At 35.3% G+C, this 23618-nt stretch overlaps 1 protein-coding gene across 2 annotated transcripts in view; it reads left to right on the top strand.

Annotated features, from left to right (window-relative positions):
* GBE1 (1,4-alpha-glucan branching enzyme 1) overlaps positions 1–22926 on the top strand; it is a 149023-nt gene extending 126097 nt beyond the window's left edge. The window contains exons 13-17 of one of the 2 annotated variants that reach the window (XM_027660071.1): positions 5286–5470; positions 6575–6705; positions 12596–12713; positions 14447–14503; positions 20927–22926. In XM_027660071.1, coding sequence (XP_027515872.1) covers positions 5286–5470; positions 6575–6705; positions 12596–12713; positions 14447–14503; positions 20927–20983 — 548 coding nt within the window. In that variant the 3' untranslated portion in view covers positions 20984–22926. The remainder of the gene's footprint in view (positions 1–5285; positions 5471–6574; positions 6706–12595; positions 12714–14446; positions 14504–20926) is intronic. The other variant, XM_027660072.1, reaches the window with a different exon arrangement.
* Positions 22927–23618: the final 692 nt, after the last annotated feature.

Genomic DNA, 23618 nt, shown 5'->3' with positions numbered 1-23618 from the left:
AATTACAGAAAGTCTTGAGCTCTGCTCAGTAAAGCATTCAAGGGAAAACATTCATCTGCCCTTAGGAACTGAATACCATTGTCAGTGACACTAGTACTATTTCATTAAATAGTCATTTATTTTATTTATCTGGAATTATTTATTCCAGATAATTTTTTTTTTCCTCTGTAAATCACAGAATATGCTGAGTTGGAAGAGATCCACGAGGCTCATTGAGTCCAGCTCTTAGCCCTGCATTACAAGCATGTTGGCATAACCATCACACGCACTGCTGCTGTTGAAAAATAAAGTAAATCATAGCAGAATTACTCTTTTCTTGTTACTTGGTTTGTTTGTTTGTTTGTTTTTTTCTGTAATTGATCTGAAAAAAGAGAGTTGTAGGTTTGAAATATGAGAACAGAACAATGCCATTTAGTATGGTTGGAATTTTTGTTGGGGCAAGTGGGAATTACCTCCTTTAAGACCTTGGAACTCTTTTATCGATGTTATAAAATTACATGGTACAAAAACTCCTAACATTTAAAAATCAGTAGGAAGACAGACCAAACTTGATAGGAAGTGGGAATGGGAGGGAAACAAGTGAAACATTCCAATGGAATTCCTCAGGATTTCATTCCATAACTGGTCTGATTTTCCTTTATGCAGGAGTTACAATAGAATTTTTTGCCTAAATTGATTTTGTTCGTCTTTTCTGACCCAGTATGTCACTGAATACAAGTGCTAGAGGATTAAAAGAAAATATGAATGTCTTCGAGTCATCTAGCCCAGGTGTTCTGGGAGGAACACGTTTGGAATTTCACTTTATTTTCATTTTGCATGGATTACAAGACTAAATGAATGCTGGCAATGAAGCTCATTCTCTCATCATTTGAAGGCAGTATAGTGTTTTTTATTTGGTTTTGGTAGTAATGAATGCTAAGAAGATTTGGTACAAATATAAGTAAATACAGAGTATCAGAATCACTAAAAATCCAAGAGCTTCACAACTACAGAAAATGAGGATTCATTGTTTGAAGTGTTTATTTTTTTAAATAACAATAAATATCACATACTATCTAAATCTGACTTACATTGATTCTATTTATAATCTGCAGGTTGTTGCACTGTCATCACTGTTCACAAAGGCAATGACGTTAAATTCATACTTAAGTGTCATAATTAAGACATAATTAATTCAAAATACAAACGATCCAAAATAGCATCTCTTGACACTGCCTGCTCCATCTTTTAAATATCCCTTCAGTTCTGCTTAGCCTGAATATTTGAGAAGGAGTTGCTAGTAAAGATGTCTAAAGAAGAGAGATCAAGAAAACTTGAATGACCTGTGGGGCACAACCTCAAAACAATCAGCAGCAGTGTAACTTCTTTGTGGTGTAAATGCATTTCTAGCCTAATAAACAGGCATGATAGAAATTTTTATTATGGTAATAGGTAATCAATTTATTTGTTGTAATTGTGATCTTGAAATCTTTTACACAGAAAGGTTGTCCAGTATGTGCAATATGCAGGAAATAGCAGACTTGAATTAATTCCTAGATAAAATTAGTATGCATTGCACTTCAAGGATTTGTCTTTGTTTTGTTTCTCTAATCAAAATGTCCTAATTTTCAGCTTTGACCTCTGCCCCCTCCCCCTATTAGTTCCATTGTCTTGATTTGCATCATTTGTGGCAACTGGCTTCTTGTCAATCCGTAGTTTGAACCTTTACATCAAACAGTAAGTTAATTTGAGGAAAAGAAATCCCAATAGTACTTCTGTGCTTAGAGACTTTCACAAGAATGGAAGTGGAATGTGGGGAAGGACACAGAGCACACTTCAAAGGTACCACCATTAGTTATCTCCAGAAGTAAGTCGTGGTCCCTTACCTGTGCCTTCCCTCCCCTAGTCCCTCCTGGAATTTGTTATAAACTTAAACTAGGAAAAAAATAACAAACAAAAAAAAAAGAGGTATCAGATGTGGGGGTTTTTTAAAGGATGCATAGCCTTAATACATCTCAAGTGCAAACTCATCTTGGGAGTTTATTGATAGGCCTGCTACATCCTACATATTAGTTCATTTTTCCTATACCACAGTTAAAAACATAACCAAGATAGCCTACTTGATTTCATTCAGTTATAATTTGTGGACTTCTGTTTTTCCTTCTATAAAGAGAAATCAAAAGCTCTTAAAATCAAGCAGCTTATACAAAAGTCTCATGAGTATATGGTGCAGAAATTCCCCATAGAAACAGTGTCAAAGTGCGTGTGGTGTTCAGACCCTCAACATGCTTTTCTGACCACAACAAGTATTTTAGTCTTCTGTCAAGTTGGTGCCCTGTGCTAAATTCCCTTTTTTTCTTCATAGCCTTTAGTAATAGTTAGGAAATTGAGACTGCTTTTTTTGTATTTTTCTGCACTTGTATTGTTTTTGTTTTTTTAAAAAAAACAAGGCAACAAAACACAGCGTTGGAACAACACTAGTTACTGTGGTGGGGAAATAGGCAAAGCCAGTGGAGGAAGTATGCTCTACTTACAGTGAAATAATCTATGGAAATGATGAGCTAGTTTAGTCTAATTTACTTGCTATCTTCTGTTGCTTATTTCTCCCATTTTTGTTTTGTTTTGTTTTGTTTTGTTTTTTTTTTTGTGAACAAATAGGTATGCTTTCCTTGGCTGTTTTTTCAAGATATGTATCATCTTTGACTTTCTTATGTTTTTTCCTGTCTTTACCTGAGCTGTCTCATGTAGTCTATCTTTTCAATAGTGTGCAGATCACAAAAGAAGGTAATACCTTACCCAGCTCTTCAGAGAATATTGGATTTGGTTAGATACAGTGTCTGTTTTGTAGCAATATCTTTCCTCATTTTCCAAACCATATTGTTAGCACAGTTTAAGAGCTCAGTCCACCATTATTCCAAGGTCATTTTGAAAACCCTGCTGTGGTTCTGATTCTTTTATATTTGTCTCCAGTTTTGAGCTGAATATGAAATTTAGTGGTTTAGCTTTTGAATGGGAAATTTAATTTACAACTTGTCAGCTCGTTTACAAAGCGGATACCACTCTGAAGGATTTTCCTAAATATGTATATATGAGGCTTTTCTCTTTTGTTCTCTGGTCATTTCTTTGTTCCTATGAAGCATGGAATTACACAAAAATCACTTCAGAAGTGTAAGTTCATAGTTGTCACTGCTCCAGGTCTTCTAGGCAGTGCAGGCTGGGTGAGACAGCAGAAGCATTGGGGCTGCACATGCAGGGTATCCATCCAGGAAACACTTGCCTTACCCCGGCATCTCTGCCCTTTGTCGGTCCACAAACCTCCAGTTCTTTGATAAAACTTGAGGAACAGCTTGTAGAAATGTTTTTCCTTACATGTTTCCGAGTACACCATTATTGTCCCTGTTTTATGGTGAGGAGGTGTTGTGTAATCTCCAAAATGGTTTTCATGAACCAACTGTTCGTAGGTTTTGAAATGAGGGTTTAACTTTCAAAGTACTCGACATATTTTGATCCTGTGTAAAATGAATTGCCCAAAATGACTGAGAGTCTGCTAGGCAGCGGGTTACAGCATGAGTTTAGGATCATCAGATCCATTTGAATTTATCTCAAATTTAATAAGGACAATATATAAACCAAGAAAAGTTTGGATACATGAAAATCACTCAAATGCTGAGTCCCAAATGAGGTCTTGCTGTGAATCCTTAGCTTTGACAGCTGAGATTTGCTTTGGAGGTTCTATGTAAGAAAAGCTAATCTTTTTCTTGATTAAATGACAATCTTTTTCCTTCTTTTTTAAAGGAGTGTAATCCAAACCTGAATGAACCTTTGTCTTCAAGTGAAGTCTGCTCAGTAGCGTGGGCAAGATAATCAGGATGAGACTTATGAAGCATAGTGCTGTAAAAAACCAAATTGAAATATAATGGCATTTACACATGTGCAAAGGGACCTTAACTGATAGGCACACAGAGGGACACAGCACTCAAACATCCCTCATCACAGCCTGAAATATGTCTCTGGTGCTCGTGACAGTGTGTTATGTTTGGAAAAGGAGCTGCCCTTGTAAGGTTGCTGAATTGACACATACTGTTGGATCCCCAAATTTTCACACCCCTTAAGTCACTGGTTTTCAGTATCAAATACTAAATGCATCATCGTGAAGCATTGTGCTTTACTATCTGCTACCTAGGCTGCTGGAATGTCTTTTTGAATATTTCTAGAAAGCCAGGAACTGAGATTCAAGTCATCTTTTTTAGTAGTTACTTTTTATATCACTAGAGAATATAATGAAAGTATTCATTGCCAAGATAAAAAGTCCTGAAAAGATGATGCGACTGGTCTTTGATTGTTTGGAGTTCAGTGGGTAAAATGAGAGGTTTCTCTCTCTGTGGTTATGTGAATGGCAGCTCTGATTTCACAGAATCACAGAATGGGTCAGGTTGGAAAGGACCTCAGTGGGTCATCTAGTCTAACCTCCCTGCTCAAGCAGGGTCATCCCAGAGCACATTGCACAGATTTGCATCCAGATGGTTCCTGAATATCTCCAGAAAGGAGGCTCCACACCCTCTGTGGGCAGTCTGTTCCAGTGAGTGGTCACTTGCACAGTCGGGAAGTTCTTCCTCATGTTCAGATGAAACTTCCCGTGCATCAGTTTTTTGCTACTATCTGTCATTCTATTTCTTTAGTGCCACCAAACAGAGCCTGATCCATCCTCTTGCCACTCTCCCTTTGGATGCTGATGGGCATTGATAAGGTCCCTTCTCAGTCATCTATTCTCAAGACTGAACAGGCCCAACTCCCTCGACCTTTCCTCGTGAGAGAGATACTGCAGTCCCTTAATCATCTCTGTTGCCCTCCACTGGACCTGCTCCAGGAGCTCCATGTCTTTCTTGTACTCAGGAGCCCAGAACTGGACTCTAAACCAACAGATTTTTACTATTAAAGTGATGGATTTAGGTTTCATAGTGGCTGTAAAATTTGTATCCCAGATGACTGAATTTGTCTTGCCTCTGTTGAGGGATGGGAATGGGAAATTTTTAAGCATGGCATGATAGCATGGAGTTCATAGTTTATTCATTACTTTTTTCTTCCCCTGGAGTCCACGGATATTTTGCTCTGGCTAAAACAAATCTGCTAACAAATGTGGAAGTTCTGAGAGACATATTAATAATAAAATTATTGGTTTATATAAAGAAACATATTGTTTGGAACTTCTAACTCGTAGAAAGTTATACATTAATATATTTTACTTCTGCAGGTTTAATGTATTTTTAGTGTGTAATTTCACAGATCCTTAATATTTTTAAATACAGGTAACGAATTTGGACATCCAGAATGGCTTGACTTCCCCAGAATAGGGAATAATGAGAGCTACCACTATGCCAGGAGACAGTTTAATCTTACTGAGGATAATCTTCTTCGCTATAAATTCCTAAATGCCTTTGATAGAGATATGAATAGATTGGAGGAAAGATTTGGCTGGCTTGCATCTCCCCAGGTAAGCTGTATAGACTAAATGATAAGTTCTAGTCACCATTTGGGTACATGTTCAGAATAACAGCAATACCAAATTTGCATGCAGAAATTTTAAACAGCACTTTATTATGCGTTGCTTAAAGCCTCACCATATATTTCAAGTTGTCAAAACGTGGCACTGAAATATCTTCCACAGATAATAGAAATCTGAAACACTCTCCTCTTAGCTTCATAGCAAGGTCTTTTCCTATTATTTTTCCTATTATTCTTTAGTAATTGTGGATCGGATAAAGCAGACAATGAAATTGTCCATAATCCAATCCAAGTGTTGCTTTGGGAAAGTGTAAGTTGTTCTGACAATATACTTTATAAAAATAATTACTCTGGTTCTGAGAAAAAACTTTCAGTAATAGTCTCCCACTCTTCAACCTGCCTTTTTTGTATTTGCATTTTTTATGTAAGTATACACTGTACCTTTTATGAAAGAAACTCAATTATTATCATTTCTCAGTGTTTAATTATTTCATATTAGACATAATCCACTTTAAATAATTTTTTTAAATTGATATCTAGTTATTTAATAATGGCTTTAGCAAATAGAACAAAGATGATATGTGCAGCAGTTTAATGTGGCTTAGCAAAGCTATTTCTGACAGAGATTTGTAAAAAAACAAACAAAAAACCTTCATTTTCTAAGTTAATAACAGTAAGTGGGGTGCAGATCCCCATAACAAGTAGGTTGAAGATTTCATTTGATAAAAGGAATCCATTTTTTTACTGAAGGAAAGTGTGATAAAAAGACCATGTTATGAACCTTTGAGCAAGAATTTGTCAAGTGTTCTATGCCAGCCAGGTATCTACCTCTTTAATTTTTTATTACCTTATAAAAATTGTCAGCTACACTTTAGTAATCAAAAACTTTGTACCACATTGCATAGGTAAACAATTTTGGTTTACATGTTAACATCCATATCTTTGTTGCTTGAATCTTTAAGTGCGTTATTGAAATGAGATATAGAAAGCGTGGGAGAGTTCTTATTTTTGTCAATTCTGTTAGAAATTAAATATTTTAAAGTTTTTTTTTTTTGGTTTGTCATTTTATTTTTTTTCCTCCTTTCTTTCCCAGGCCTATGTGAGTGAAAAGCATGAAGGCAATAAGGTCATAGCGTTTGAGAGAGCAGGGCTTGTTTTTATTTTTAACTTCCATCCATATCAAAGTTACGTGGACTACAGAGTGGGTATTGAAACACCAGGAAAATATCCTTTTCTTTACCATTTTACTTGTGCAGAAAAGTTTTAGGAGTTGAAAGTTGGTTTTATTTCTGTTTTCTGATGCGAATGCGAACTGTAGTGAAAAGGTAAGAAATTAGTTGTCAGTATAATCTTGCTTTAATTGTTTACAGCAAAAAAGTAATTTATAAATTTATCTTTTTTCATAAGAGATAATTTTAAAGATAGCATGAGTAAAAAATTGCAGTTTAAAGACTTGTGATTCCTTGCTTCTTGGAACTGTGTTGAGGCATGAAAAAGCAAGTAAACTTAAATGAAGTACAGAGAGTGAGCACAGTTAGCTGATGCTGTGCACTCAGTCACACAGGAAAATGCATCAATGTAAACCTTCATCAGGAAGGTTGCACAATTTCTGTTTTAAAACTGGGTGGACTGAAAATGTGCTCTTAGATCAGCTAAGCAGTAAATGATTACTCTTGAGTAATTGGCTGGTTTTGCATTTGTATCCAAATTCTTAGCATTGAGGGAGATTCAAAAAATTAATACCAATTTGCTGGAAGAATTTTATTTCACAGAATTATAGAATATGCCGAGTTGGAAGAGACCCACAAGGATCATCGGGTCCAGCTCCTGTCATATACTGGTAAAGCAAGAAAAAAAGTCATGGGGAAAAGTGGTTACTTTGTTTTACACATTGCTATTTTTGCATAGTGTAACATATCAAAGCATTTTAATCCTAGAGAGAATGAACTCCAGAGTGCCCTGAATTTAGGGTACTTAAGAACATTCAGGCAGTGATCTTTCCTCTCTAATGACCAGTGACAGGACCCGAGGGAACACTGTGAAGCTGTGTAAGGGGGGGCTTGGTTAGATATTAGGAAAAGGTTAGGAAAAAGTTGGACACTGGAACAGACTCCCCGGGGAAGTGGTCACAGCACCAAGCCTGGCAGAGTTGAAGCATTTGGACAATACTTTCAGGCACACAGTGTGATTCTTGGGATGTCCTATGCAAGGCCAGAAGTTGGACTTCGATCCTTGTGGGTCTCTTCCAACTCAGTGTATTCCACGATTCCATAATTTGAAGTCAGAGTTGTCCATAAGCAGATAGCCAGACGAGACTTGGGGTATCACAAACACTGTCATCAAAATGCAGCAAAAACATCCTTAAGGAAAAAAAACCACCACACATTAATTCAGGCTCTCTGACATTTACAACATGCACCTAGAACTCCTAATGAGCACGTAAGGTCACTTAAATGAGTCACTGGCGTGCAGTTGCTGAGGGCAAAGATGCTGCTTCACAGGCTGCTTTGAAGTGCAGTTGTGTAACTGTCCCTGCCTGTTAGAATTCAGGGGGTATCTGGCACGTTGAGCCAAAAAAACCCTTAATTTAGGATCAGTCAAATGCTAAATTCTATCAAGGTAGTTGATACCTAAGGTTAATAGGTGTGAATAAGAAATACAGCATACTAATGTGGGAATGAATCTTTGATCTGCATGGGAAAAGACACAGGTTTCCAGCACTGTGAGTCAGTGTAACTAATATTAGAGTGGCATCTTCTATTGCCCAGTTTCTGTGTCGTTATGTGAAGGCAAAAGGAAAACATTTCTGTGCTTGTGCTGGAATTTTCCTTCATAAATTATGCTCTTTCAGAAGCCTTTTCATGAGAAACAGGCAGCTTGAACTAACAAATTATTTTGGCCTAATTTACCTCAGTTTTGAGGTAGATGAATAATCAACATCTAGGTCAGCTGTCTCTAGTTCTCTGATTGTAGATAAAACTTTGAATGTTAAAAGGAAAACCATTCATAAGTTTCCAGTTTTATGTTTTTAATACTGACTAGGGTCTTTCTGTGGGGTAGTGGTTGGGTTCCAAGGCCAGTCTGCAGTAAAAATTCAATACGGATTCTTTCTTTCCTCTGTTCAAAAGGAACGTGGCTGAAGAGGAAAGAGGCTTAAAGTCTTCAGAAATTACTCCTTTTCCTTCCTTAAGATTCCCACACTGGTTTATGTTGAATAATTTTTGTGCTCTGTTGGAAGTCTATATGTATATATCTCCCCCCTTTTTAAGCAAGGTTTGTTGTCTTGGCACAAAAATAAATCTGCATTTCATGTTTGATTACCAACCAATATGGATTTACATCTCTCTAAATTTGCATTTGGTTTAAGCAAAAGACATCCATATTTTGTTGAAGAAAAAAGCTATAGTACCCCCTTTCTCCTCAGTACATGTTCATGAGTTCAGTGCTAAATAGCTTCCTCTTGTCTTCTAAATGTTCTGAGCTGAATTTCATCAGGACAAGGTGTTTAATTTCACTGCAAAATTCAACCAAATATCCTCAAATGCTTTCTGTCAATTGGTCTTCTCCAAAATTAGCAGTGTGTGGAGAGGAGAAACAGAGGTGCCCTTCATTTTGTAATTAATTATGCTGGGTTTTTTTCAGTGAAATTCAAGAATTATTAAAAACAAAATGGCCTAACCACTTTGGACTCCTTACAGTCCTACTTGAAAGTACCTTTTCCTTCATTTTCCCTGTGTTTATGGGGCATTTAATGACCAAGTTCTTACTTTCCTTAATGTGTCTTAATGCATACATTTTGTCCTTTTAGCTTCTGTATTAAATGTTTCAGCACAGCTTTTTATCTTTTTTGGTCTGTACTTTTATCTTCATCCCATCTCTGTTACCAGAACTATGTCCTTTGCTTTTAGCCAAGCAATGGTAGCAAGAGATAAAGATGAAATCTTAATTAGGTAATCTTTTGTATATTGAAGTGCAGTGAGAAAATGAGGGCTGATTTACATATGAATTTAAAAAAATAAATATTTACATACACAACCATGCTCTAGTTGCATGTCTGGAAAGCACCAGAAAGACAGAAATATGGATGCTTATTTGGACAACACATGTCATTGTACAATATACAGCAGTTCCTAATCCTGATTTTTAAAACAGATTATGAAAGGATGGACATGAAACAATCAAGGTCACCTGTAATCTTTTTTAATATCTTCCTGAGTCCTGCTCAGTTGTGTCCAGGCTTTCTAAGTTGTTGGATAATCGCTGTAATAGGGCAATTGAATATAATACAGAGGACCCAATCTATTTAATATTATTTGAATGTATTTAATTTGTGATAAATGTTTGGGTAAACCAAACCAGACTGCAGAGAAAAGAGGAGTTTCTCTATAAATAGTCAATAAACCTTACATCATTTTACAACTGGTCAGTAGAAATTCTTACCTCCTTTTCTGCAAAGCTTTAAATGAAGCTAGGCCATCACCCCCTCAAATAGCACTTGGATTGTTTTATAAATATAAGGATTGAGGAACATAATCCAAATTATCCTATTTTGTGATTTGCATTTACTTTGTAAATATGTTATTAAACGTGCATAAGATTACATTAAAATTACATTAAAATATTTATTTCAAAATATTGTAAAAGCATAGTAATTCAATAAGTAATGTAGTAGATAATGTGTCAGCTTTTCTATTTGCAGCTCTATCTGTACAAGAGTATGGATAATATTGGGCAATAAATTTAGTTGGAGCACCAAACTGAACACAAATTGGGCTTTTTTTTTTTTTCCAGTTTAATATTTCTGTCACCAAAACAAGAGAGCTCACTGCAGAAGGAAATACTTTTATTATGTGCTTAATTAAAATGCACAACTATTGTTTAATGTTTTAGTGAAAGTAGTCTTCAGAAAACCAGATGCTTGTAAAATTCTGAAATGTGAAAGGCGACTTTTTTGTGAGGTTTTAAGTTGGAAAAAATTAACCACACTAGTTAATTCTTTTTCTAGCAAAATACCTTATTTGTGAAGATCTTAAAATTCTTTTTTGATCCCTTTTTTCAGGATCTGGTTAACAGTATTTACACGAAATATGCTATACATGTTTGAAGACACAGTGATATTAACTTTAGCATTGCTCTCTAGAAATACAGACACAATTTTATAAATTGTTTTTAAAATACTGTAGCCATAACAATGGCATTTACTGTAACTAGTTTTAAGGGAATCATTAAACATGTCAGGGCTTTCTGCAACATTGATAAATTATTAAATTTAATGTACAGTGTCAATCACAGAAGCAAGGAGTGAAATGCTTGACAGAGATATTCTCTTGCCATGTTAATAAAATATACAGAATATCATTTTATATGTATAGGAATAATAGCAGATATTGCTGATGCTGAAAGGACACTGCACAGAGTGACCAGAAGTTGTAGCTTGTGCTTTTGTATGTTGTACATTACAGCGAAATGAATGGTAATTTGAATGTGTTTATAAAATAAAGGAGGGGAAAGGTATGTATATAGTGCATCTAAAAAAGCCATTGAGGACTAAAGTTGGCAAAGCATAATTTTCCTAACTTATGTGTTTGTTTTTTTTAAAAAAATGGTAACAATCATGAAGATTTTGCCAGAGAATGTGGTGATCTTCGGGCACCTACTCTGTAGAAATCAGAAACTAACTTAGCAGTTTTGGACCATTCTCTCATTGTGCTGCAAATACTTGTGGGGAAGGGATTAGTTACCATTAGTGATTTGGTAGCTAATTGACAGCTTTGCTTTTTTCCCCTCCTGTGCCTCTATTTTCCTTTGTTACCTTTGTCAGCAAAACCTGTGCAATCTTTTATACTCAAGTGTCTCAGAGTAAATTTGCAGTTACTTTTGTGTTATGTCATGCTTCAGTCTCCCTTGTCACTGGAGATTTCAGTCAGTAAGGCTGGTGGCTGGGAAATTTCCCAGCTCATCTGAGAGTGAGTTGTGTAAAAAGACTGAAAAAACAATTCTGTTAATATCACATTTTTAAGCAGACCTATTTTCAAACAGGTTGAACAAACGCAGAAGGGCAAGAGCAGTTTAAGAACCACTGACTTTGAAGGACTGTTCCTTCCCTCATCCCTAATCCTATTAAATACAAGCTGTAGGAAAATAAGATTCTTCCATGGCTTAGAATTGAGGAAACAGATTGTGGATTTTGGAGCACTGTTATTTCCCTCTCTTTTTTTGGGTGGTGGGGAGTAGAGATTGCTTTCTGTTATAACTTCAGGAGGGAAAAGGATGCTTTAATTATACCCAATCAAGAAACTAAAAGGCACTGAAATAATCATAAAATTAAAATATTCTATTTGTTGTTGTCCTAAATAAGAAGAAATTGACTTTTGAATGAGTTATTTATATGAGACTCTTTGTCTCCCTTTTATTCCCTTACGCTTTCTGATTTTATTCTTTCAACTTTTTTTTTATTATTTGCTAAATCTGTTTGAATCCTTTTAAGTATCTGTACAGATATTTCAACTCATTGTTACACTTCATTCACACCACTTTAACAACCACAGGCAGAATGTTTATCTCTTAAAAAGTCTTCTATTAAATATACTTTCTTTTTGTTCCTCTGTGCTATAAGAATTCAAACTCTTTTCCAAAAAACTCTCAAAGGAGTTATGGGGTTTTCTTATGTAAAATTATGTTTTTCTCATTAACACTTGATCCGATTCTGACAGACCGTAAAACGTTGCTGAATACGGTCACGATTATGTTGCTTCTTAAATGCAACTCAAATGCATCATTTTGTTTAATGGAACATTTTTTGTCTAGTTCTTCACCTGAAATGCTGGGCATAGCTGCTGTAATGCTATAAACTTACATGGCAGATTGCAGAAGAGACTGGAAGGTACTTTCTTTAATATGATTTACTATGCTAAAATTAAATTTTCAGGACAAAATGTGATACAACTTCTATATGTTCTTCGGTTTTCCACTCTTTTCTTAAATTTTATTATTGTTTGTGCTTTATATTGAGTGTATTAGTTATATTAGTTACTGCAGTTCTTCTAGATTTTTTGCTTTGATTCCTTTCCCAATTTAAAGTAACTTGGTATAGTTCCTTAACAGTTCTTTTTAAGTATAAAATCCTTCTGGATTCTGATGCTGGAGAATATGGAGGGCATCAAAGGCTGGACCACAATACAGAGTACTTCTCTGAAGAATATGCTCACAATTTTCGACCTCATTCAATTATGGTAAGCAAGATTTATTTTTTTTTTTTTTTTTAATTCTACTTTCATCTGTGTAAGTTTTACTTTTTTGTTTGTTTGTTTTTCACAAATACGGAGTCTATTCTAGTATTTTGGGGGGGTTGTAGTTTTAATTTATTTTCTGAAATCAGCCTTTGTGTAAATACAGTAAAGATAACAATGTTATGGTTTGATTATAACTAATACTGTTAACTGATTTTTCTTTTTCAACGCTACTTTTATATTTCTGTGCACTCTTTTAGTGTCTGGCACACAGTGCTCCTTGCCAACATGCACGAAAGCCTGCTCATATGCTTTTGAGTTGCCATTTTTATTATTATAATTTGCTTTATTTTCATGCCTAAGAAACTCTATCTTCATGCTTGCTTTTGATTTAAAGCTCTGTAGGAACTGAATCTTGCTTGGCTTTCTTAAAGTCGTGTTCTTAACTCCACAAATACAAGTTTGAGCAAATCATGCATTTCTCCTCCTCAGTTTACAGAAAAACCTTGCAAAATGAAACAGGATTTCTTGGTTCACATCAAGAATTTTAAGACTTTCCAGTCCTGAAGTGATATGAATAATGGATAAAGGCTTTCCCACAAATCACTTGAGGTAGAGTGGGAAGCACATCCTTGCATACAATTTCTGTCAGCTGAGATGATCACTAATAAAACTCTACCTTTCTTAACTACTCTGGAAATCAATCACCACAATTAACAATTTTAAAATGTCAATTTTCCTAGTCTTTATATGTGTACACATATATGCACGTATGTCCCACTCTTTGTAAGTTTTCACATATGTGTTGTATGTTCACATGCACAAGAAAATGAGATGCAAAAAGGCTGTGAATTAAGGCAAGAGATCAGTGAAAAAATTCTGAAAATGCTTATATCACTGAGAAGATTTTTATATCTAAAAGATGTATATGGGTGAAGGGGTGTGTGTCTCTATGGATAGGTATATTGATGCATATAAACACCTATAAATAACTTACGCTTGTAATCTTAGCCTACAAAAATGGAGTACCTGCACTGATTTGTGAGAGCCACTCCTCTTCCATGACAGAATGGAGACATGAATTTCTAGTGTCACTTCTTAACATTTCTTATAAGATCTAAACTCCTGAGAATTATTGTCGCTTTTAATCTCTCTCTTTCTTTCGTTGCATTCAGAATATTGGCATTTCTTTCATTTGCTTGATTTAAAATAGTTTCATTACATGAAAGAATTCTTGTGCTTTTGTTGTGCTTGGTGTAAAGGATCTTGGGAATATTTTGGGGTGCTTTTTTTTTTTTTTTAAAGTGCATGCATGTGACAGTGCCCTCAAAGTGTGGGTAAGTATCTGTGCTAATTTGCAGGCAAAGAAACGTAAGGTTATGTAGCAAATTAATGCCTCCAGAGTTCTTACTTCATGTGTCCAATTCAAATACCTTGCTTTGGTGATTGGAGAGCATCTTCATTATCTACCACTAACTTAACTTTGCAAGCCAATTAACTGTAATTTGGAATGTTCATTTCACATTTAGTCTATTAGATGGTGAGTGCAAGTCGTTGAAGACAGGGGAAAAAATGTGAAGATGCTGTTTGCCAGGAGCATGTGGAAGATAAGGCATGTGACAAACAAAGCAGCAAATGAACTTTTGCAGCATAAACTGTGGCATGGCAATGGCACCTGTAGGTTAGAAAGAAACCCTGCAGTGTGGGTCAGGTAAACTCTCTCTTGTGTCCTTCAGCAATTTAATTCACAGACCACTTCCAGCGACCCCCCCAGAGGATGGCACCACATAAAGGTAAAATACTCACAAAAGGACACAGAGCAAAAGTAAGCAAGTTGAAAAAATCTGGAAAACTTGACTAAATTCAGCAGGATAGATCTTCAACTAAGAAAGGGCAAAGGTTACAGTAAATGCCTCCAGCAGCTGTTTTGCAGTAAAACAGAGATGTTTGATTTTAAATAGGAATTTGCATTCAAGTTCTTGGGTAATTTGTCCTGCTTGGGAGTTGCTTTAGTCTTAATAGCAGTTTCTAAAATCGAAGTAGAAGTCTTCCCTTCCAATTTCTTTTCAAAAAGCATATGATGCCACCCCAATAAACTCATAGAAGTTCTTTTCCTGCTGTTTAACAATTATTTTATTCCTCTTACACAATACATGAGACTTTAGTTTATTGCTTCAAAAATTTTGGTTCTTCCTCTACCACAAACTTCAAAGAATTTTTTAATGACAGATACACCTCCCTTAAGGTGTGTAAGTAAACATTGTCAGCAAAACATGCCCAGAGGGTTGTGACAAAATGAAATCACATACAATAATTCTACTTCTCAAGTCAAGCTTAAATAGCACACAAATGTATTACAAAAATAGAAGATTAAATGTGACAGGATTCATTCTGGAAACATCACCAAATAAAAGAAATATTCAAGGTGACATAGCAAAATCAGGAAAGAGAGATATGAAATTCTTGGTGCAAAGAACCCTGGATGAAGAGGAAGCTTTGTAAGTACTGCTAGGCCTTTCTCTGTACAATTTTCAGGCTTGTTTAGTGAAACTCTAAAGGGCCAGATTTCAAAGTCATCAGACAAACCTTGAAAACTGCATAGAAAAATGCACAAAAAAGTTCTTTGTTATATGACTTATGTAAATAATTATTATAATTTTTTTCCATTTCACTGCTTGTTCTGTTCTTGGTTATTAACAAATGTATGAAATGTGCATAACTTTCCACATTATCAAGCTTTCTAATAAGCTGTGAACCATTTTGTCACTGTAAGAATAGATTCTTTTTAGCACAGCTTTATTTCTGTTTACATCTCCACTGTGTTATTCTCATAATAGCTTTTTGGGGTATGTTTTAGAAAAGATGTGTGCTTTTTTCAAGGCTTCTGTTTTTTATGTCTTATCATCTCTTCGTGAGATGTAAATTAAGTGCTGCACACACATTTCAACTCCAGTCAGATCCTAGTGCCCCTTTAGGGATGAAGTAATTTGTTTAGTTACTTCGGTTTTATAGTTGGATGTGAAACTTAGATTTGGGGCAGGAGGAAGAAAAGTAATAATTTTTTATAACACATGTAATTAAAAATATTTTGTTGGTCTTTTCTAAATTATCCAACTTGACTGAATTTTGCTGTAAAAAAGAACTAGATGTCAATGTGTGTCCTAGTAAATTTTTTTTTGTAACACACCAGAAGTTAGGATTTATGTGAAAATGGTGGGGTTTGTGCTTCATGGACCAACAGACTTGAATAATAAGCAGATTAAATGGGATATTACAGAGTATGTTGTGTCATTGGAAAAGTAGTATATGATTTATCAAGAAATATAATTGTTTAACATAGTTCAACTTTTAGGTTTACTTTTTCTGTCGTTCCTTTCAATTAGTTAAAAAACAAATAGATGTCAAAGTATTCTTTTTCTCCTGTCTCCAGTGCTGTCTTTTTTCTGATTATTTTTGGAATTCACTGATATAATCTTATCACATTAAATGAAACTGAAATTATATAGTTTATTTTAAGAATATCTTTATTACAGGATTGGGTTTTTAACCTTGACTTTAATGTATACTATTCAAGGTCAAAGTGCAACTTCCTGCTTCCTTGAGTCTATTGACAGATTAAAGTACTCACATAGAGTGAAATGATCTAAAAGCTTTTAGTGACCTTAGCTTTGAAAACTCATTTGAATAACTTTCATGATAAGGATTTATGTATTGAATTTTAAGGGACTGATGTAATCTTTAACTGTTTTCTCCCCTGACATGCACAGATATACAGATTAAATGAAAGAATGTTTGTAGTTAGAAACTTAACTGTTCTGACTGAGGGAATCAGTAAGATTTTATTATCAGAAAGGTCTTTTGTTATTTTTACTTCTTGATGATTAAGACTCATAGATTCACTTGCTCATCTTCATCGATCATTTGGCTTCTTAAAACCACCAGCAAATGCAATGATTCCAAGGTTACTCTGTTGGTAATTTTGTTTCATCCTATCTTATTTTTCAGTCTACTTATTTGTCAGGGGTTTTCATTGTCTTTTTTAAAGTACCCTTTCATAAACTGGAAAAAGAGTGCAGAAGATAATAGAGGAGAAATTCTGAGATATAGCCTATGGTCTTCTTTTACATAAATGAAGCAAGACAGTCTAAGAAATTATTTTCTGCATATTCATTCTGTACAGCTGTAAAATTGAAAAAACAAATTGAAAGGCAGAACTTCACCTTATTTTAAGCATACCTCCTTCGTCATGTGCAATATCTAGCAAAATGATAACCAAAATGTCTGAGGTTTTGTCATCTATTTTATTCATTGATGGTTAATTATATTCTCAGAATAGTGTCAGTGTCTGACAATTAGTAGTGATACAGAGACATGAGATTATCTAAAGCCCTCATTTTAATTAAAAGTTTGGAATAGTGTTGGCACAGACTCTTGTGACATTGCCTTCTGCATCTACCAGTTGCAATATGTGCTATCAAATATTTTTCTGCGGTGCCTGATCTAGCTCTGAGTTCTAGTAATTCTCCCATCTGTTACAAAATGACCTTGAAATTATTTTTAGGGCTTGGTGTTTTCCAGTCCTGAAAGTAGGATGAAGAGGAGTTCATTGGAGTTCCAGCCAATTTCAGTTGTGCTTGCAGCTGGTCCTGAATTAGTCTGACAGTTCTGAAAGTTGCAGTTGTCGTTTGCAGAACCTCTTGCTTGTGGGGTTTTAGATACATTTGGACATTTCTGTGTCTTTTAGTCCTCTCCTAGAATATGTAAGGTGAGGTTTCTGCTTATAGTCGCTGCTGTTCACAAGTGCTCCCTACACGTGGTGTTCCTGTATTCTCCTTAGCTTTTCTAATTGGTTTTTTTCCTTGAAATTATCTGGATATTCACAGGGCAAAAAAGTATGAGTAATCATTTGGCTGAAAAGCATCTTATATTTCTGGCCAGTAGTAGTACCAGGTTTTTTCCCCTGTTTTTGAATTAACCATCATGAATAGACTATGATCTTGATAGAACTCCATATGTATGTTGGTGGCAAAGAGGTCGATTATAATAAACCTCTTTTTGTTTGTTTGTTTTTTTTTTTTATTTTGCCTCTGTATGTGGCTATGCTATTTTAGTGCCAGAAGCCTTAATCTTTGTGGAGTTTGCTTAGTTTCAGACAGTGTAACTTGGTTTAAATGGACATGCAGTATAAAAAGGGTCAAAGGGGATAACAAAAAACAGTTTTGTATTTGACTTATAAACAAGATTCCTATCCTCCATCATCCTCTGTGGTAGCACATCTGCTGGTGAAGTCAACCACAGTTACTCTACTTCATTCCTGCCAAATATTCCATTGAGGAAAAAAGAATATTTCAATATTATTTGATGACTAAAAGTTTGAACATTAACTTTGTCAAAAACTTCATCTTTAAAGCTGAGTCATCATAACTGTCCCAAACAGACCTGATGTTTTCCAGTCTCCATATTCTAGTCCCCTATCAGAAAAGGCCTTATGAGTCTTCATATGTGTGTTTTTAGATGTCTTCATGGCTTCCTAAAATAGCAGATTTTGTGTGACACCTTAGAGGACTTGAGGTAATAATTAAGCAATTGGTACAGAATGTAGAGGGATGATTCACTGAGATATCTCAAGCCCTGAATAATCTGGTTTGACTTCAGAGCTCAAGGAATCTGGGCCTCCTGAGGCCCTTTCCAACATGGGTGACCCTGAAGGGGAGAAAAGCACTGAGAAGGATTTTCAGGATGAACAGAAATCTTGAAACAGAAGAGAGATTGTGAGGGTGGTTTGGTCGAATGATAGTCAAGACATGAGTTAGTTGAGATTACATTATCTTTAGTACTCTGTTCTTTGGGCTTCCACTTCTGTCCGTGTTCGTCAAGTGAGCCTTGTGAAATGGCGAAGGGAGACATGAATGAGAAAAACCTTGTGATCAGAAGAAACAGGTTAGAAGAGCAGAAATCAATAGAACTGAAGCAGGTAATTGAAAGTATATAATTCAACCACAAAATAAACTTCTGAGATCTTCTTCCCAGGGTGTGGGAAAAGTCAAAAATTGCACATCTGTCATAATGTCTCTTGCTGATGAATACTGAGATTTCTTATAATGATTTTAATCAGCACACCTCTATATACTTTTACTAATCTATTTATAGATAGACATATATCTCCCTCAGTCAATTACACAAATGTTCTGAGTTCTGTCTGTTCAAATAAATAATAAAGCCCAGAAGCACATTCACTGTTGTATTTCTTGAAATACCAGTGGGCTGGGAAGGAGAAATACTACCTATATATTTGTAACAGGAATTACCAAATACTTGTGTAGTATTTTTCCTTTCTAAAAAAATTTACACCAGTGTAATGAATGCTTAATCGTCTTATTTATGATTATTAATCAATAATTAATATTTATTCATTGTTCATGCCTTAATTGTTGCTTTTTGTAGTAAACAGCCTTGGAGGTGGTTGCACTGATCAATGAAATAAATTGAGATTAGGAGATAGTGCCATATGTAGCTATTCTATGATTTAACAAGGAGACCACTAAGACAAAAAAAGACACTAAAATGCATGTTGAATTTGCTTAGGTAAGGAAGAAACAGGTGACTAAAGTAATAAGCTGGCAGATACATATCTTCATGGCAAATGGAAAACATCTGTCATTAGTCTAAATAAATTATCTGCACAACTTCTGGAATTGTGCTTAAGCCAGTTTTAAAATTCTGATTGGCAGTGAAGTGGTTGGAGTGGGATGCTTCCACACTGCTCTCAGATTCCCTCTCAGCTGATGTAAATTGACTTTAAAGGAGTTGGGCTAATTTACTCCTCCGAAGATCTGACATATTATTGACCAGAATATAAATGAGAATTGCTGTGTCCTGTATTAGTGTTAATTTTTATTCCCTTAACTGAAGTAACATTTTGCAAATTCTTTGTTAGAAAACTTATTTCTGTTTGTTCCTTCTCCCTTCTCACTTCATTATCCAAACCCAGAGCGCTGAATTTCTCAATACACAATTTCAAAATCTCTCCTTTATCTATATGTTTTGAGGTAGTTGACTTCATTAAGTATTTCCTCTCCTGCACAGATTTATAGAAGCTATTTATCACTGAAACCTTAAGGGGAAATCATTATGTTCACTGCCTTTCAAGAAGTGTTGGACGTAACTCTGTCTGGTTCAATGAAGATCAACTGTTCTTTTCCTTTTTCTCCTTTTCCTAAAGCTTTTTGGTTCATTGCTTTATTCTGTTATGAAAACAATGAAAGCCTTTCATGCCATCAGGCTCTAGTTAGCAGATAACATAGCTGGAATTGCAGAATATTAGGCATTCCACAGGGATGAAGGGTAGCCTGAAAGAGGACGTTGTCAGAATGAAGCCAATAATCTTCAATCTTGTGTTACCTTTTATAATTGCATTTTTATTGACTTATTCAGAGAACACATTCATAGACTTGACAATTGATGGAGTACCATATATCGAGGTAATTGGGAGATAGTACATATCGGTCTTGTTTGCAGATTGTGACTCTACGCTGCTTGGAAGGAATGTCATGTAAAATATAGTGCCACAAGTTCTTCTGTGTGATCTATGAGGAGTTTTTTGATTATATATGTTTGAGGTTTTTTTCATGGTATCCAGGAAAAAGGGCAAGAAAATGTAATTATTTAAATGGTTAATTTTGATTCTGTCCGGTCTTGAAAGTGAGTTTTATTGCTCGGACACTGACATTCCATAGGTGCCAAGAGTGAGAAGAATATGCTGCTGTGTCATGTTGCTGGTATTTACCTGTATGAAATGACATCACAGACCTTGGGGCTACTTTAATTCACAGCAGAAGGGTGTTGTGAAACTTTGTCATTTGTCATTGTACGGTCTGTTGACCTACATGTCCTCAGGTTTTTGAAACTGGTCATTGTGAGTCAATGAGGCCCTCTACTGGTAGCCACCTAAAATAGATCAAGGTAAAATACATACATTAAAAAAAAATAGAAAAGAGGTTGCAATCAAGCCGTCTTTTAAATTTTTAGGTTATCATGTGTAATTCAAATGCTGGGGACTAAGCAGTCATTCTTTTAAAATGTGATGACCCACAACACTGCACAAATGACAGATTTTTAACAGTTATTTTTTTTTAAACAAACTGTCATCTCGAAGTTGTCTCCTGTAAAGGTTTATGCTTTTTTCAGCTATTCTTGTTCTTGTCATATTTTCCTAGGTGTACATTCCAAGCAGAGTGGCTCTTGTGCTTCAGAATATGGATATCCCAAAATGAAGTTCTCTGTAACTACCACTGAAGAAGCAAGTCATAGAAGAAGTGCTGAAACACTGTGCTAGTACTAAGTATAACAAAACTTGCTCTAAGGAGGCTTTCTGAAACTGAGTATAGTAATATTAGGTGTTTAAAATGTAAGATTAATATTCACATATAATTGCAGAGCTCTTGACTTGCTAGATCCTCTTTTGAGGAAATTCTACGAAGAGGCAGAAAGGAAAATGTTGGGTTTGTAGTTCTAGTAGTACAAAATTACACTTAAGGTGTTGCAGAGCAGCAGGTATTCTCAATTAAACTGTTGTTTACAGAATTTTATCAGGAATAATAAGAGTGATCCTGCTCCAAAGTTTGTAATTTCTTGTGATCCTCATTTTGATAGTGAATTCAAATGTTCATTATATATAAATGCTTCTTACTAAAAGTAAGTATTTTGCTTAAATAAAACAGAAGTTTTTGGCTAAAAGGCAGCCTTAATGGTTTGTGGGACCTAATTTGGGGCTCCTCTTCTTCAATGAAGTCCAGCATGGAATTAGAAATGTTTATCCAAATGGATGAGAAGGTCCTCTGAGAGTATCGTACTTTGCCATTTTTTATGTAATTAAAAATGCACAAATATGCTGAACAGCAAAATGAGCCGGCCGATCGACTGGCAACCTGGCTGATGCTCTTGTGTGTGTTGCTTATTTGCTCCCACCCAGATCACTTAGTTTGTCCATCTCACTTGCTACAGCTGGACAAAACTTACACAACTATTTTATTTAGATCACTTAAATGTTCAGTGAGAAGTGTGTTTTGTTCTTACTGCAATGATACCACACTGGAAGATGTATTTAAAGTGTAGTTCTTCCCACTGGATTTATTTCACTGACATCAGGACCTTGCAACACTGATTTCACTACTTCCAGAAGCTGCCTTTCAGCTTGGAACATGATGATGTTCTTGCACTTTTATAGCTTTTGAAACATTGCTTCTCATGAAGAAGCAGTCTCAAAATACAGTGATCAAATTAAGGTGTTTTTTTGATTAAAATTAAGATAGTTAATTATTGGAGTGCTGCTAAGATAATTCAAGTGAGTTCCTTCATGAGCTACAACTTTTTTGTAAAGAGTAAGATTTTGTATATTTGAAAATGTTGCAGAGTATTCTGGAAAATTAATACCAAATTAACGAGACATGCTTTATTTTGTTCCATTAATTTAAAAATTTGAATTGGTTCTGAAATGAATGTCTTTTGTACAAATCTGAATTTTCTAACTTTTAAAATAACCAAAGAGGAAGATGTCCGTGACCATTTCCAAGTCATAATTTTACCCAGTTTCCTTTGTGAACCATTGTGTAAATTACTGAATAGTTGTGCCAACACTGAAAATCTATTCACAGTTCTCGGAATGCTTACTTGTGGCTTACTTCTTAAGCAAAATAAGGGATGGAATAATGCAGCATGATGGAAAACAGTCTTTTGCAGAGTTCACGCTGAAAGGACTTTGTGAGCATCCCCAGTCTGATATGTTCTGGGTGACAGAGAATCTTATATTGCAGTTGAGTACTATAGGATCATGCTTCATTTTCCTCTACACCAGTTTGATCATTGTTTGGTTGTGGGCTAATAAAAGCATTCCTGTTACGCTATGACTTTAAATAAAATATACAGAACTGTTTTAGCAACTGGAACTGATTATCTTTGGTTTTTTTTCCCAGATTGTTTTCCTTGTAGTGAAATAACGAGCAACTTCTAATACATGTTATATTTACACTGTGTTGATCTAATATGTTTTATAGGGTGGTTTGTTTTTTTACTGGCACCAGTTCCAGGTTTCAAAATGTAATGCAAGGCAAGCGTCTATGTCAAACCTTTTTTCAAGAGAAGGAATAAATGTATGATGTGAAGTATAAACTGTAAAATTACATGCAAAATAAACTCTGAGGAGGAGAAAATAAATTCATATATGGTTTCATTGCTTGTATTGTAAAACAATTGTACAGTAGTCTTAACACTGGAAGACAGATTAGATTTTTCTCTGTCATGAAATCAGGAATCTATCTTGGTCATAAATACTCTGAAACTGGTAGAATATTTGTCCTGTGCTCATTTTCTTTGATATAGTGATAGATTAATAAAAGCAAACTACAAAATGTGTAAGCTGAACATGTAAATAGAAGAAATATAATAATTAGGGCTTTTTTGGAATCCACCTCTACATTTCACTGGTGAGTGTACTCCTGCCTGTCTTGCAAGACTGGAAAATTTTTCCTCGTAATACCCATGGAAAGCCAATTTCTTGCTCCTGCTCTTTGAATTTTGATGGATTATGAAGAAAAATTCAGCTTTCACCTTGTATCTGGTGACACTCAGATTGCAACCAAGGTCCTTCCTTGCCATCATGCACTGAGGTTTGTAGCTACCTGTCACCATGACTGGTTGAAACTTCAGATTCGTTCTGAGAAGCACATGAGCTCCAGAGCTTTTTCTGCCTGGGTACACCTCAAATCAGTCCTCTGGCTGTGTCACAGAAGTAAATTAAGTGGCCCATGATGATATATCCCAGGGTACAAAACTCTCCACGGATATTTAAATGTAATGAAAGAATCCTCTTTAAAGTTAGCCTCTCTTGGTTGAAAGGACTGGTAAGGATTT

This window comes from Corapipo altera, unplaced genomic scaffold, assembly GCF_003945725.1.
Source record: "Corapipo altera isolate COAL_440 unplaced genomic scaffold, ASM394572v1 74, whole genome shotgun sequence".
Classification (NCBI taxonomy): domain Eukaryota; kingdom Metazoa; phylum Chordata; class Aves; order Passeriformes; family Pipridae; genus Corapipo; species Corapipo altera.
This window is presented reverse-complemented; position numbering and strand designations above follow the sequence as displayed.